General features: G+C 43.8%; 1 protein-coding gene across 3 annotated transcripts in view; it reads left to right on the top strand.

The window, feature by feature from the left end:
• The window catches only part of ZNF827 (zinc finger protein 827), a 116,516-nt gene that overhangs the window by 77,506 nt on the left and 24,670 nt on the right, over window positions 1–14,340 (top strand). For all 3 annotated transcript variants that reach the window (XM_083519864.1, XM_083519863.1, XM_083519862.1), the window contains exon 8: window positions 801–904. In XM_083519864.1, the coding sequence (XP_083375990.1) occupies window positions 801–904 (104 nt within the window). The remainder of the gene's footprint in view (window positions 1–800; window positions 905–14,340) is intronic.

The raw sequence follows: 14,340 nt of genomic DNA, 5'->3' as shown, positions 1-14,340 counted from the left end.
GAACATATGTCTGAACTGTGAGCTCTTTGCAATGTGGCACTCCATAAAACCTGATATACTGTGCCATGTCCTGAAATTCCTTTGCACAAACATCACTGGGCTTCAGGAACATGCATGTCTCCTTAAAATGTCTCTGCTAATGCTGCTTTTCTAATGCGAACCATAGCCAGCGAAAGATGGTGGTTCTTCATTAAGGAATAGCTGGGAAAACATAGAGGCCATGCATCAAAATTACATTATTGGCATTGAGGGCTTTTGACTTTTAACTTCAGGGAAGGCCCATGTGCTGGTTATGGGCCACCCACCTGCCACTGGGGTCACTGCATCTTACCTGGATGGTGATGGGATGGCAGCAAGGTTGGGGTTGGGCAGGTGCAGTGGTATGGTCAATCTAGCACTTCCACTGGTGCCCCCCACCCCACCCAGCCTACATTGCCCTGCACCAACCAGTAAACAGAAGTGATTCCAATATCAGGGGAGCAGCTCTGTCTCACCTTAAAAGCCACTTCCATTTGTCTCTTTCTCCAAAGTATTTCTACGGAAAGCTCCAGTTTTTAGGTTTTGATACATGGTATGCTGCGTAGATAACAATACAGAATTCAGTAGTGAGTGATGATCAAGTCATTTTGTAAAACAAGTGAAATTTTGTTCCAAAGGTTAGTCTTTATTTGAGTTTCAAAAGCAATTTTCATTGTAACATTGTAAACAGAACGTATTTAATTGTGCATTACTGTGATTTTTATTCTCTGATTATTATTATTATGTCAGCTTAAAAGAAAACAAATCGTTCTTTTCCTTAGCCCTTTTTTCCCTGAAGATACATTTAGACAATCACCATTCACTTCCAACTCAAAAGATCTCCTGTCTAATGAGACTGCTGTTCATGGAAGGACAACAGTACCAGGTATGGGACATTATCTTTTTAGTAACAGTAAAGTTCAGATACTGTGATTGAAAAGTCCTAGTTGTGTTCAGATACATCAAGTGGAAGCATCACAAATCCTGAAACAAAATGTATCAGAAGTCATTGGCTTTGAAAATATAAGACACCAGCCATAGGCCTTGAAAATATAATTGGCTAAATAAAATGTATTTAACTTAGCATGAATTGATGCTAATTAGAATTAACTGGGGTTGGATTCTTCAGCTAGAAAAAAAACATTAATTATTATTTCCAAGAACTGAAGAACATTGCAGGGCACATTGACGTAGGTTGACATCCAATGGTGACTGCATGCAAGCTGAAAAGATTTCCATTCATGCAACGCTGGATTTCACCCATAGTCTTTTATGGTCAGCAAGTCACAAAGCCTAGAAAACTACTATGAAAAGGGATGTTGATTAGAAATTCCTCACCACATAGTGTTCTGGAAACATTTACTTTATCCCAGACTCATTGGGTTGCTTTTCTACGTACACAAATTCAGCTGCAGTTTTGTCATGATAGGATAAATATTGCTTGCTACTATGACAAGTGAACTTTTAGGTATTTGGTCACTCTGGGGCTGTTGGGGCTTAGGCAGAGTGGAGTGAAGGAGAGGTTAGCATATATCAGTGTTTCCCAACCACTGTTCCGCGGCACACTAGTGTGCCGCGAGATGTTGCCTGGTGTGCCGCGGGAAAAATTAAAAAAATTGAAAGATTTTTTTTTTAAGGTCAAATTTTCGATTGGGGCGCCGTCACTAGATGACCCCTGGGGTTCCCTCCCTCCCTCCCGCTCTGCGCCTCCCTCCTCCTCCTCCTCCTCCGGGGAGGCCCTTCCTGGCTCTCGGCCAAGGCTTGGCGGCTGCCACTCACTCACTCGCTCGCTCGCCCACCCGTCCCTCCATCCCTGCTCCCGGCCTCTCCCCCTCCGTCCCCGGCGCGGGGGCTGCTGGGATCCGTAGTCCCCTCGCCCTTGGGCTCCGCGCCCGCGCGGGGTGCGCGAACTACGTTTCCCAGCGTGGCCTGGCGGGCCGGGCGTTTTGTTTGAAGCGCTCTTCTCCCGGCCATGGAATGAGCGCAGCGGCGCCGGGCAGGCAGGGGCTCTTCCGCGCAGACCCCTCGCAGCCTGCCTGCGCCCCCGCGGAGATCGGGCGGCAGGATGGAGCCCGGGGATCCCCGCGGAGGCGGAGCGGCGGAGGCGGAGGCTGCCCCCTAGGTAGGGCTGCGTCGGGGGTGTGTGTTATTTTTGCAATGCTGCAGCCGCGCCGGAGGGGACGCATCGGACCGCGGGGAGACCCCTTGGCGGGCGTGCAAGGCAATGCATGCGTGCAGGCGTTGCATGGGGTGCAGTGCAATGCAATGGCAACGCGGCGCCCTGCATGCATGCATGCAACTTCCACCGGCGCTCCGGACTTGGCAGGTGAGGGGGGTCCCCAGTGGGCGGCAGAGAGAGCCGGGAGGGTGAAGGGGAGCCGGGGGGAGCAGCGCTGCTCCCCGAGCCGAGCCCGGGGGGAAACTTCGGCGTCGTTGCGCCGGGTGTTGGAAGCGGAGGCTGGCGGGGGCCCCTCACCTGCAAAACCTGGTCGCCTCTCATATATTTCGTGCATTGCATTCATCGCCCGCTTTCTCCTCCAAGGAGCTCCCGGGGGCGCGCGTGGTTCTCCCCATGTTATCCTCGCAAAAACAGCCCTGTGAGGTGGGTCAGGCGAGTGGCCCAAGGGAGCACCCAGGGATTGTCCTGGCCAGGTGGGGTGATTTGAACCCTGCTCTCTGCCCGGTCTTCGTCCTCATTTAGCCCCCACATGTGCATGACTGTGCATGACTGAGGTTTTCCCCCCTCGTCTTGGCTATGGTGTGAGTCTGTGCTGTTAATTAATGGGGTTCTGCCTTCGGAGAAGATGAGCCAGCCCTCAAGGAGGTGATTATGTAATTTGCTAGCAATTCATGTCCCTCCCGGCGTGACGCTGCGCGCTGACGTCACGGGGCTGTAATGGTGGTGTGCCTCGAGATTTTTTTCATGAAACAAGTGTGCCTTTGCCCAAAAAAGGTTGGGAAACACTGGCATATATAATTGCCCTTACAATTGTACCAGAAACACAAGATCATGTACAAAACATTGTGTATTTTCAGCTTTTCAATTGAAGTTCTGCCTCATCCCAACAAAATCTCAAAATATTTCCATAGTGGCTAACAAACTGAAAGGAACTGGAACTGGACTTTCTGCTTTTAATTTTCTGTCTGTATAAATAAGCACTTTGATATTTCTGTCAACCTGTACATTTTAAATCATTTCATCCCTTTAGAAACCCTCTCAAAAGGGCTTTCCTACTGAAATATTTATTTTATTTATTTCATTGTTGCATACCAGCCAGCTCTTTCTAACTTTAAAGGAGGCAGGATGTGACCGCCATCTGTAGTTTACCTCGCAAGAAAAGAGCATTGGCTGCCTGCCAGGATATCTTAATGTTGCTGTAACCTGACATTAACTGCAGCTGAAAATGTGGTAGGGCAAATTCCAGACTCCTGTGTATGTTGCACAATTGTCCAAAAATCTTGCATGGAATCCAGAGAAGAAACTTTGCTTCTTTGGAAGAGGACACACATGCAGCCGGTGGTTTTCTTGCTGTTTTTGACAAAAGGCATACATATAACGAAATACTGACTTCAGCATGCTCTGAGCTGGTGGGGGAGTGGGGCAGGTAGCGAAAGCAAAACTCTGGCACAGAGCACAGTTATTTTCTGCCTGCTAATACAAATAAATAAAGGGGTGGTGGCATCAGCTGCAGTGGATGCTCTGGACATTCAATGTTTGCCCAGCTCTGCCATGTGCTGATGTAAGGCCTTGGCATACATGCAAAATTTGAGTTTCTGTCCCCTCTCTTCCGCTTTCCATGTGCATAAGTGGTATTATTAGCCAGCGGGTTAAATCCATGTTCGCTGCAAATGTGGAAGGTTAATATATGATATGTGAGCCCGTCAAAATGCATTAACAAAGTGTTACAGTATTACCAAAGGAAGATCAAATTAAACTCACCGGGTGAGGTCATAGCTTGATATCAACCGAACTGCAAGAGCTCAAGCTTTTGTCTGGTTGTCAAATGTGTTTTTTGTTTTTTTAGGATGCTGTTTCACTATCTTTATTTGTAAAATTAGGAAAGAATCATCTGCATTGGGTAAAATAAATCCTATCACAGTTCCATAAATTTGCTGCAAGGATACTAAAGCAGTTTTCATTAGGGCAGAGTGGTGTACTTGGCATACACCACACATGTTTCGTTATGTCTCAGGGGTTCTCAGAGAACAAGCTAGTAAATTCCTATGTGCTCAAAAAGGCTGCCATAAAGAGACATCACTTGGTGGTGACGGGACCAGGGAAGGGAGACTGAGATACCTTTATTCTGTCTTCTCTCCCTGCCTTCCCTCAGGTGTATTCATTATGTATAAGGGCGGGGGATGTAGCTCAGTGCTACAGCATATTCTTTGCATGCCAAAAGGTTCTAGGTTCAATCCTAAGCATCTCCAAGTGAGGCTGGAAAAGACTACTGTCCTGTCTGAAATCCTGGAGAGCCACTGCTAGTCGCCATTGACATCTACTGAGGTAATTAGGTAAATGGTCTGATTTGGAATAAGACAGCTTCTTTATTCTATGAGTTTTCCTTGAATGAGAAGCACCAAAGGACCTACAAGGGCTTAGCAGAAAGGAGGGAAGAAGGTTCCAAAGGGAAGAGGACCCTCAGGAGAAGAATCTGTTCCTGGAATAAGTCTCGCAGGGGCAGCATCCCAGATCATTAACACTCCCAACAGTAGCCAACTAGACACTGTAGCCAAGTTCACAGGAAGGGCATGATACACAATCTGCATCATCTAGGAAACTTTGCTTATGAAAATTATAGTTAGTAGCCATTGCTAGTGTTATGGTCTATATACTACCCCAGTCCTGTGACAATGAGTTTCATAGGTTGGTTATATGTTGGAATAAGAAATACTTCCTTTCGTTTGTCCTAAAGCTGCTGAGGGTTTGTTGCTTTTGCGTATTAGTATTAATAGTATTGTTATTATGTTCTTAGACCACTTTTCAGACAAATATTGTCTCCCAAAGTGGCTCACATCAGTTTTTAAAAAAACCCTGAGGCTTCTGCCATCAGGCTTACAAACGAAAAGTCAGGACACACGAACTGAGGGAAAAGGTAGAAGAAGTATGTCAGTTTGACAATGCCAGAACAAGGTGTTGAGTCATAACCAGACATTTATATCCACTTAGAGTCAGGCGGATCTTCCTATGTGGGTGGCCTTGCCTGGATTAAGGTGCTGCAACTAGCCCAGCAGCTCTTGCTCCTCTGACTGATGGCAAAGGCCAGAGTGTTCTTCCCTTCTCATCTGCAGGGCAACTGGCAGTTAGAGATTTCTTTCTGGCAGGAAACTCCCTGTAGCAGTGATAGATGAAACTGGTCTGGTCTTTCCCTTGCTATGATGTTCTTCCTAGGAGACAGAAGGTGGAACAAACACCCCATTGGATGGCAGAGACCAGAGTAAACTTCCCTTTGGCTCTCTGGCCCAAGGGTGACTGACAGTTGGAGTCAAGTGCTATTTCAGACGGAGGGAAGAAGCAAGCTCCCTTCAGCTCCTCCTCCTTTGGCTGATAAATGGGGCCAGACTTGCCTTCTCTTATTCTTTCTGGGAGACATAGGGTGTAACCTTCCAGAGGCCTGTGTTCCCCGGCAGACGACAGAGGCTAGGGTGTGCATCTCTTCTCCTCTGTGGACCCTCAGCATGGGATACAGAATATATTCTTGATTTTGAGACTGCCTGGGGGTGCTGGGATCTCGTGTGGCTACCCCATGTGGTAAACAAGTGAATCGTAGGAGGCAGTCTTCTTGGTGAAGAAGCTTCTGGATTGACTGCACCTACTCAGGTTGGATCCTGCTGTGCAGGAAGAAGTTTAAAGAGATTCCTTTTCTAGCGGAGCCTCATTTTAGCAGCAAGGGGTTCTCAAGCTCTCATGTATGTTAGGTCTCTGGTCATGCATTGTGGTTTGACCTCTATTCCTGATTTCACAGCTCCTTTTCCCCGGCTCCTGGGTCACCTCATAATACTTCCCACAGTTCAGTTCCCAATGAATAATTCTTTTCCAATTCTCTCTTTCCAGCCATTCGCGATTTTTACAAACTCCTATTTTGTTGCTCACTCAGTGATCCTTTTTATTTGCTGAAAAGCATCTCTGTCTTTTAAACTCTGCCTCAGAAGTTATTTATTAATTTATATCCAGCCTTACACTCAGAAAGAAAAATCACACATCACCTTGATTGTTTTGTCCCTTTCCAGCTTTCCTATCACTTTTTTTGAGTTGAGGCAATAAGAATTTCACACAGTACTCTCTGTGTGGATATTCTTTAGGCCTTTATTGGAAACATCATAACTTGCCGTTTAATCGTTTTAATTCCTAACAGTGAGGGCATTTTTTACTGCCACAGTACACCGAGTTGACATTTTCAGTGAGCCATTTAGAAGAACTACCCTTTTAAAATAAAGTACATTCATAGTAGAAACTGAGACTAGTATCAAAAGTCCCAAGCATCTCAGGAGCCTTCCACGCGTGTGTGTATAGAGCATGTCTAGAAAACGTCTCTAGCAGTCAATGTGAAATATAGCTGATCTCATTCCAGTAATAGATCTACTACTGACAGCACCACAACAGCTGAGAAGAAGAGCAAGTAACTGCATGCAAACAGAGACTGAAGTACCCTTTCACTCTATGAGACATCATCTTGAGGACAGCACTGAGGAAGCTGTCAGTGCCAATAGACATATAATGCCTAACATCCTGTGAGTGATAGCATACGTGCTTCTTTACTTTTAAAGACAGCTGCTGATCTGTGTAGCTGAGAGTCCTGCCAGCATTTCCTGCTTGGTTAGCTGGATGTGTGGATTGGCTATAGTTCTCCAGCAGAACTAAGAATAGTAAGATGGGAAGGAGAAAGTTCATCTGAGCTAGGACCTGACCAGTAAAAAATTGGCTAGGGTTGGACATGCTGGAATGCAGTGCTAGTCCAATGATGTGTTGCAAATTTCAGAAATATTGATGGAGGGATCGCCTATGCTAGGAAATGTTATATTTCCAGCTTTTGTTTGAGAATCTTTCTAGTTTTCACTGTGGCAGAGAAAATCTTTAAATATCACTACATTGTTTGCCTCTGTCTCTCTCCATTACCTGTCTCTGAAGATTAGTGCACCTGCTATATCCCTACTCCTCTGTGTTATTTTGTTGCTCTCCCTCCTCTCTCTGGCTTCTCAGACATTTACCTGTTTCCCCTGCATACGTATCAGCCTCATGTGCTTCTAAATTCTCTACTAATAGTATCTCTGTTATTGAGCATCTCTTTCTCAGGCTCCGGGAAGGTCTTATTTGTCATTCACAAAATAAAGAAGTCCGACATCTGGGGTGTAGGAAAAATCTACGACCACGTTAATAAAGGTGTTGAAAGAGTGGGTACACATGTCATAATCTTCAAACATTATTACATACATGGTGAGGAACCACAGCTTATCAGACCAGAGCAGAAAGACATTATTTGCATGCAGCTTCAGTGCTTGGCATCTCCAGTTAAGGGGGTCAGGTAGCAGGTGATTGGGAAAATCTCTGCCTCAGACACAGGAGAGCTGCTGCCAGGCAGTTGACAATACTGGGTTGGGTGGACAAGCAGGCTGACCTGGTATAAAGCAGCTTTCTATGTCCCTAGAAATCATGTTCGCTTAGTTTTGTTTAAGCTTCTCTCACATATCAGCGGTGATTCATAGAATTGCCATATCCTACTATCTATGCTGAATAAAGGAAGTGCTTGCTGACTGGAGGCATATTGCAATTTGCAATACAGTGTTAATATTATTTGTTAAATTTATATGCTGCCCTTCATCTGAAAATCTCAGGGTGGTTCACAAGATAAAAGTACAGAATAAAAGCTCAAGTTGGTTATTTAGAACAAAAACAAAGCAATACTCCCTCCCAACACATTTAAAAGGCCATAGAATATTAATCAGCCCAAAGCCTGGTTGAAAAAGGAATGTTTCACCTGGCGCCTAAAGATGTATAATGAAGGGAAAGGAGCAATGTTGGCTGCTTCTCTAAATGCACCTTATGGCCCAGTCTCGCTGTTAATTTTAAGACACAAAGTTCATGATGTATATAATGTCTTAATTCTTGTCTTATACGTTATTCTATAGTTGGTGGAAACAGTAAATCTTTTGCGATCGCAAGGAACTGGGAAAATCTCGGCATGGGCTTATTTACACAAGAAACAGGTGCCGCTGTGAAGCACAAGCAACCTTTAATGAAAGAACAATAAGAGAATTAAACACAGCAAATAGTAAGAGTCAGGAGGTTTGAACAGAAATGGAATAAGGAAGAAAAAGTTAAAAGAATTGCTTTGAAAAACAAAGGTCAGCAGTAACACCACAACAGCCCAATATTGGCCAGGAAACCCATGAAATATGATTGAATTGTTAACGGCTTCCTGAAATAAATCCATGGATTTGAAAGTCAAAAGGATGACTCTCAGCTTCTAGTGTGGATACTGCAACCCAAGCATATTGTTAGTTTGTGCTGAGGTCTTATATATTAAGCTGAAGGAGAAAAGAATCATATATTTGTGTTAAACACACGCAGTGCCACTGCACAGATGCTCTACCTTATCATCAACGCAAAAGTTTGATGTTAAGAGGCTGTTTCCATTCATGCTCTGTTACATTAGCCCTTTCCCCTCACATTGCTTTCTGGATTCTGTGGTTATTATATAACTATTGCTAAAAACAAATGATTATTTCAGTTGGCCTACAACTGTTTTTTTTTAAAAAGAGAAATAGGTTTATGCAAACTGAGCCATCTTGGAGAAATTTTTACTACAGGCTCTTTATATCTACCTATGTCAAGAGGTAAAGCACAGTTATGGGTTTGCATTGTTCTTGGTCTAAATGTGTCAGTGAATTAAACATTTGCCTGTCAGTTGGCTTTCTTGGCTCTGTGCCAACCTGTAATCCCTTTTAAAAGTTCTCTACTACCTTTTCTGTCACATCCTGTAACTCAAAACTAAACTCTTGATACCTAGATAAGTGGATTCCTTTGTTTAACCTTTCCTTCCACTTCAGCAATGTGTCCAGATAAGTTCAACTACTGTCAGACTCAGACTCCCTTTATTTCTATAAATTCTGTTTCTTAGGGCAATAAAATATATATTATTTTCCTAATTTGTTCATTGCAGCTCAAGCATAACGACTTCCTTTGGAACCAATGTGTCCTATGTCCTCCTATTTCCTTTCCTACTTCAAGAAGCAGAGTTTTAAGGCAATACAACATTATTCTTGGCAGTTCTGGCTACAAGAAATTAAGACTCTTAAGGCCAATAAATGGCCCTGCTTGAGGGTTTCCCACAGGCATTTGGGTGGCCCCTGGGAGAACATGCTGGACTAGATGGGACAATGGCCTGATCCAGCAGGCTCTTCTTACGTTCTTAAGACTGAACAACGGATGGACCACTTCTGCCCTGATTTATTATGACTTCCATTGGAGCAGCCAGCAATGGTGTCTTGTGTCCATTCAGAAACAGTTCTCAAACAATCTATAATTTTTTCTAGGACAAACAGCCAGCGTGATTATTGTGACACACTAAGTGAGGCTTTTCAAGTGTATGGCATTTGTTTCTTCTTTTGGGGCTAATGTTTTGGACCTTAGGATGGCCTTGGGAGCAACACCTTCCCTCCCCATCAGAAGTTTCAAATTCCAGTGTAACATTTACCATTCATTAAATAACTTTTTGAAGCAACAACCTTGTTTGTTATGAATGACTCTGAAGGTCATCTGAGTGACTTCAAGATGCACAGCATGGGTAAAGGTAAAGGTACCTGACCATTAGGTCCAGTCGTGACTGACTCTGGGGTTGCGGCACTCATCTCACTTTATTGGCCGAGGGAGCCGGTGTACAGCTTCCGGGTCATGTGGCCAGCATGACTGAGCCACTTCTGGCAAACCAGAGCAGCGCACGGAAACGCCGTTTACCTTCCAGCCGGAGCGGTACCTATTTATCTACTTGCACTTTGACGTGCTTTCGAACTGCTAGGTTGGCAGGAGCAGGGACCGAGCAACAGGAGCTCACCCCGTTGCGGGGATTCGAACCGCCGACCTTCTGATCGGCAAGTCCTAGGCTCTGTGGTTTAACCCACAGCGCCACCCACGTCCCACTCAGCAGCACAGCATGGGTACAGCCTTGTAATTTTGGGACATCTAAAGGTATCTCGGAAGTTGTGATGGGCAGTAAGAGGATTCTGTTTGCCGTGCTGCAGTTAATACAGTCCTCTTGACTTGAGCTGACCCATGACAATAATTCTTCATATTTGCTTATACATCAGATTCCATTTTCTGCTGCTCTTCCAAATGCTGTTGACAATTGCCCAGTGGCAGTAGGGAGCACACTTAGAGGTTTTGAATGTAAAGCCGTATTTCCATTTAAGGAAGATTTGGCAGGCTTTGGAGATTTCTGAAACAAATTAGTATATTACTTCTGTGAAATGAAGAAGAGTAAATAGTCAGTAGTGTTGAGATTCAGATTGCTATTCTTCTGGCTCCAGAGCTATCATCCTACTGAGATAATGAGGATAATTAACACCATGCTTCCCCATTGTCTGCCCTACTCTGCCAAAAGGCTTCAAATCTAACTACATTCCTTGCTTTATGAGGATTTCCTTAGTGATTGCAGAAAGCTACTACTTTTCAAAACAGAATATTCCATTTCTCATTCACAGTATCCCAAGCAATGCATCGCTGCTCTGGTTGTTTCATTGTATTAGGTGCCCCAGAAATGCAAAGGACTTTTTAAAACAGGAGTTTCAGAAACAATGAGTGTTTTATGCATTGCAATTGGACCTCTGACTAGATTGGACATTTGTAGTACTTTCACATCAAAATTGCCTTGAAATTGTCCTAACTAGAGGAGACACTTATGGTTAATTTTGAGATACCTACAGGGAGTCGAGTTGGAAAAGGATGGTGGGTAGATGGCCGGGTACATCAAAAATTATCTCAATCACTCCCCCATCCACTAACTGCTCTTTTGCCTGGTATTTATTCTCTCCAAACTGAATGAGTGGGCAGTAAAATGAGAAATGCAACTTCAGTAAGCTGGTGTAACATAGATGCTGATCCAGAAGCTGCATTTAGAGCAGAATGCTGTAGCACAGTTGCTACCAGGATGAGGCCTTGTCAGCATAGAACACCTGTGCTCAGGAATCTGCACTGCTTGCCAATTTGCTACTGAACCAAGTTGAAGGTGATACTATTAGTATTTAAAGCCCTTAACCACTTGGGACCCGTTTACCTACAATATTGCCTTTACCCACTTGACTGCTTCAATCAGTTGAATTGTCACTATTACAGGTGCCACGTAATACCCGTTCCACATTTATAAGAACTTAATCATTTAGTGTGGCAATGCCTGCACTTTGGAACTCCCTTCCTATTGAGATCAAGCAGGTACCTTCACTGTACTCTTTTCAGTGACATTGAAACACACCTTTCCCGTTCCCCATGGCAGCGCTGACTAATACCACCATTGAATGGCAGGCATATATAGATGGCTAGCTCTGCATTCACTTGCAGCCATTACTATTCTGTAGACCCATAAATCGAGGAATTTGCCTGCAACAGTCTAACATCAGTTTTAGTTATTTGGACTCTCTGTTTCTTACTGTTCTCTTGGAGGCTATTACCATGATTTCCCATAAGCAGAGAACATTCTGGAGCATTGTGTCTCCTTTCTACGCATTTACCCTTTAGAAAATAGAAAATTTGCCAGCTGGTCTTATTGCTCTTCAGGTTCTCATAACGGAAGAAAGAAGACTCATTACGGATTGGAGAAAGCTGGTGCTGGAAAATCAGTTTGTTTGGCAAGTGATGGAGGCAAACATACTCACAATAGTACTTCTTTTGGAGACACTGATTAACAGTATTTTTTGTCGGGTTCATATTGCACTAAACAGTGCTGTATGTGCTGATTTAGCTCATGTGGATTACTGCTTTGTTTATTCCACTGCTTTGTATCTTGAAAATTCCACAATTATGTGCCTAGCTTACATGCAGCATAGGGCTTATGTTGTTCCATGTGTCTGAAGACCAATATAAAGTATCTTCAGTTGACAATATTCCTATTATCTTTGATAGGGCTGTAAGAAAAGCTAGATTGCAGCTTGTGGTTACAAATTATTACAGCATAAACATTTCCTCCCACTTTCCATGCAATTTTCTTCTGTCGTGATACCAAACTAGCTGGCACTTAATGCAGATGGGCGGCTGAAACATAGGATCTTGGACACATTAAGCGTACCACACTTGCTCTATAAATTTGACTGAAGAGTTAGATAAGAATTGAACGCTGCTTTGCACAACAAATGTACTCTGTAATATCTATCAGGCTAATATCTATCTGTGTTGATGGCTGGCCCTGCTCACCAATCCGGCCCCGCCCCACCAACACCCTTCCAATAACACTTTAGACCAGGGCTGGGGAAACTTCTTGGCTCTCACTGCTTTTGTTCTCCTTGCCACCACTGCTGAGGCTGAAAGTGTCGTCAGTGAGGTAGACAGCAGCAGCAGAGCAGGTTGGTTGCTGAGGAGCTGCCCTGGCCTGTTGGGACTACTCCTGAATGGACTGCCCATCACAGCCACTTCCCTCCTCCACTGCTGCAGTGGTCCAGCAGCTCTCAGAAGGCTGTTGTTGCAGGATAGTTTGCAGCACCATTGGTCAGTGGATGGCACCACAAACTACAGCATGATGACAGCCTTAGGAAAATATTATAAAAGGAGAGGTGTATGTTCGTATTTTCTTTCTGGTTGTTATTGTTGTTTAGTCGTTTAGTTGTGTCCGACTCTTCGTGACCCCATGGTCCAGGGCACGCCAGGCACTCCTGTCTTCCACTGCCTCCCACAGTTTGGTCAAACTCATGCTGGTAGCTTCGAGAACACTGTCCAACCATCTCATCCTATGTCATCCCCTTCTCCTTGTGCCCTCAATCTTTCCCAACATCAGGGTCTTTTCCAGGGAGTCTTCTCTTCTCATGAGGTGGCCAAAGTATTGGAGCCTCAGTTTCACGATCTGTCCTTCCAGTGAGCACTCAGGGCTGATTTCCTCAAGAATGGATAGGTTTGATCTTCCTGCAGTCCATGGGACTCTCAAGAGTCTCCTCCAGCACCATAATTCAAAAGCATCAATTCTTTGGCGATCAGGCTTCAGGCGATCAGGCTTTATAGTCCAGCTCTCACTTCCATACATCACTACTGGGAAAACCATAGCTTTAACTATACAGACCTTTGTTGGCAAGGTGATGTCTCTGCTTTTTAAGATGCTGTCTAGATTTGTCATTGCTTTTCTCCCAAGAAGCAGGCGTCTTAATTCATACAGTGAATACATTTCTTTGCTTTCATTTCATAGGACTCCAGATACAGGATTGTTCTCATACAAAATGGAGAACAATTTGCAAAGATAGACCATTACTTTCACATATAGTGAAATTTATTTATTTAATACTACTACTGATTTTGTGAACGTATAAATTTGAACCAGTTGAGTCAGCTGCTTATTTTGGCTGAAGGGTAAAACGAGAGCACAGCTGGTAAAAACAGCAAATCCTATCAACCTACATTTACCTTTTTCTGATGGTTTCTTTGTTGCATAACCTTTTTCGGATGACCTCAGTTTTGTAATTATTTTTTCTCCATGGTTGATGACCATTTTATTTATAGAACTCACCCCACTTTTCTCTTTCCAGGATGTTTAAGCTGTTCTGTAACCATTTCGTACTTTTAAACAGCAAATAGTGATAAAAACCGTATGAAATGCAAACAAATAAGAAGAGTGGAAATCAAACCTTCCTGGCAAATAATTCCTTAGGGATGCTTTCATTCTTGACTCAACAGTGCTGATATTGGCACAGTCCACAAGGAATAGGATACATTTAAGGCGCAAACTTCTGTTTAAAAGATTGTGCCTTTAATGTGTATGCAGAAAATCATTTGTATATTGAAGACATACTTTTCTTTAGCTTCAACCAATACAAAACTTCTTTCACACTATTTCTCATTAAGTTAGTTTTGTAAAGGGATAATCACTAATTTTGGGATGCAAAAAATAAAACCCACCCTCTATATCAGCGATAGCCAACTCTGTGCCCTCTAGTCTTTGTTGGACTATAACTCCCATCAATAGCCAGTGGTCAGGGATGATGGGAGTTAGGAGACGTACAAAGACTAGAGGGCTCAGAGTTGGCTATCCCTGTTCTATATGTTCATGGACTGGACATAACATGATTAAATAAAAGTTAGAGCCATTTGCTTTCTACGGAAATGTTTGGTTCAGGTGAGACTTGCATTTTGGGGGG

This window comes from Podarcis liolepis (genome assembly GCF_965112155.1).
Source record: "Podarcis liolepis genome assembly, chromosome: 9".
NCBI classification, from domain to species: domain Eukaryota; kingdom Metazoa; phylum Chordata; class Lepidosauria; order Squamata; family Lacertidae; genus Podarcis; species Podarcis liolepis.
The sequence above is the reverse complement of the archived record's forward strand: the minus strand, read 5'-3'. Positions and strand labels throughout refer to the sequence as shown.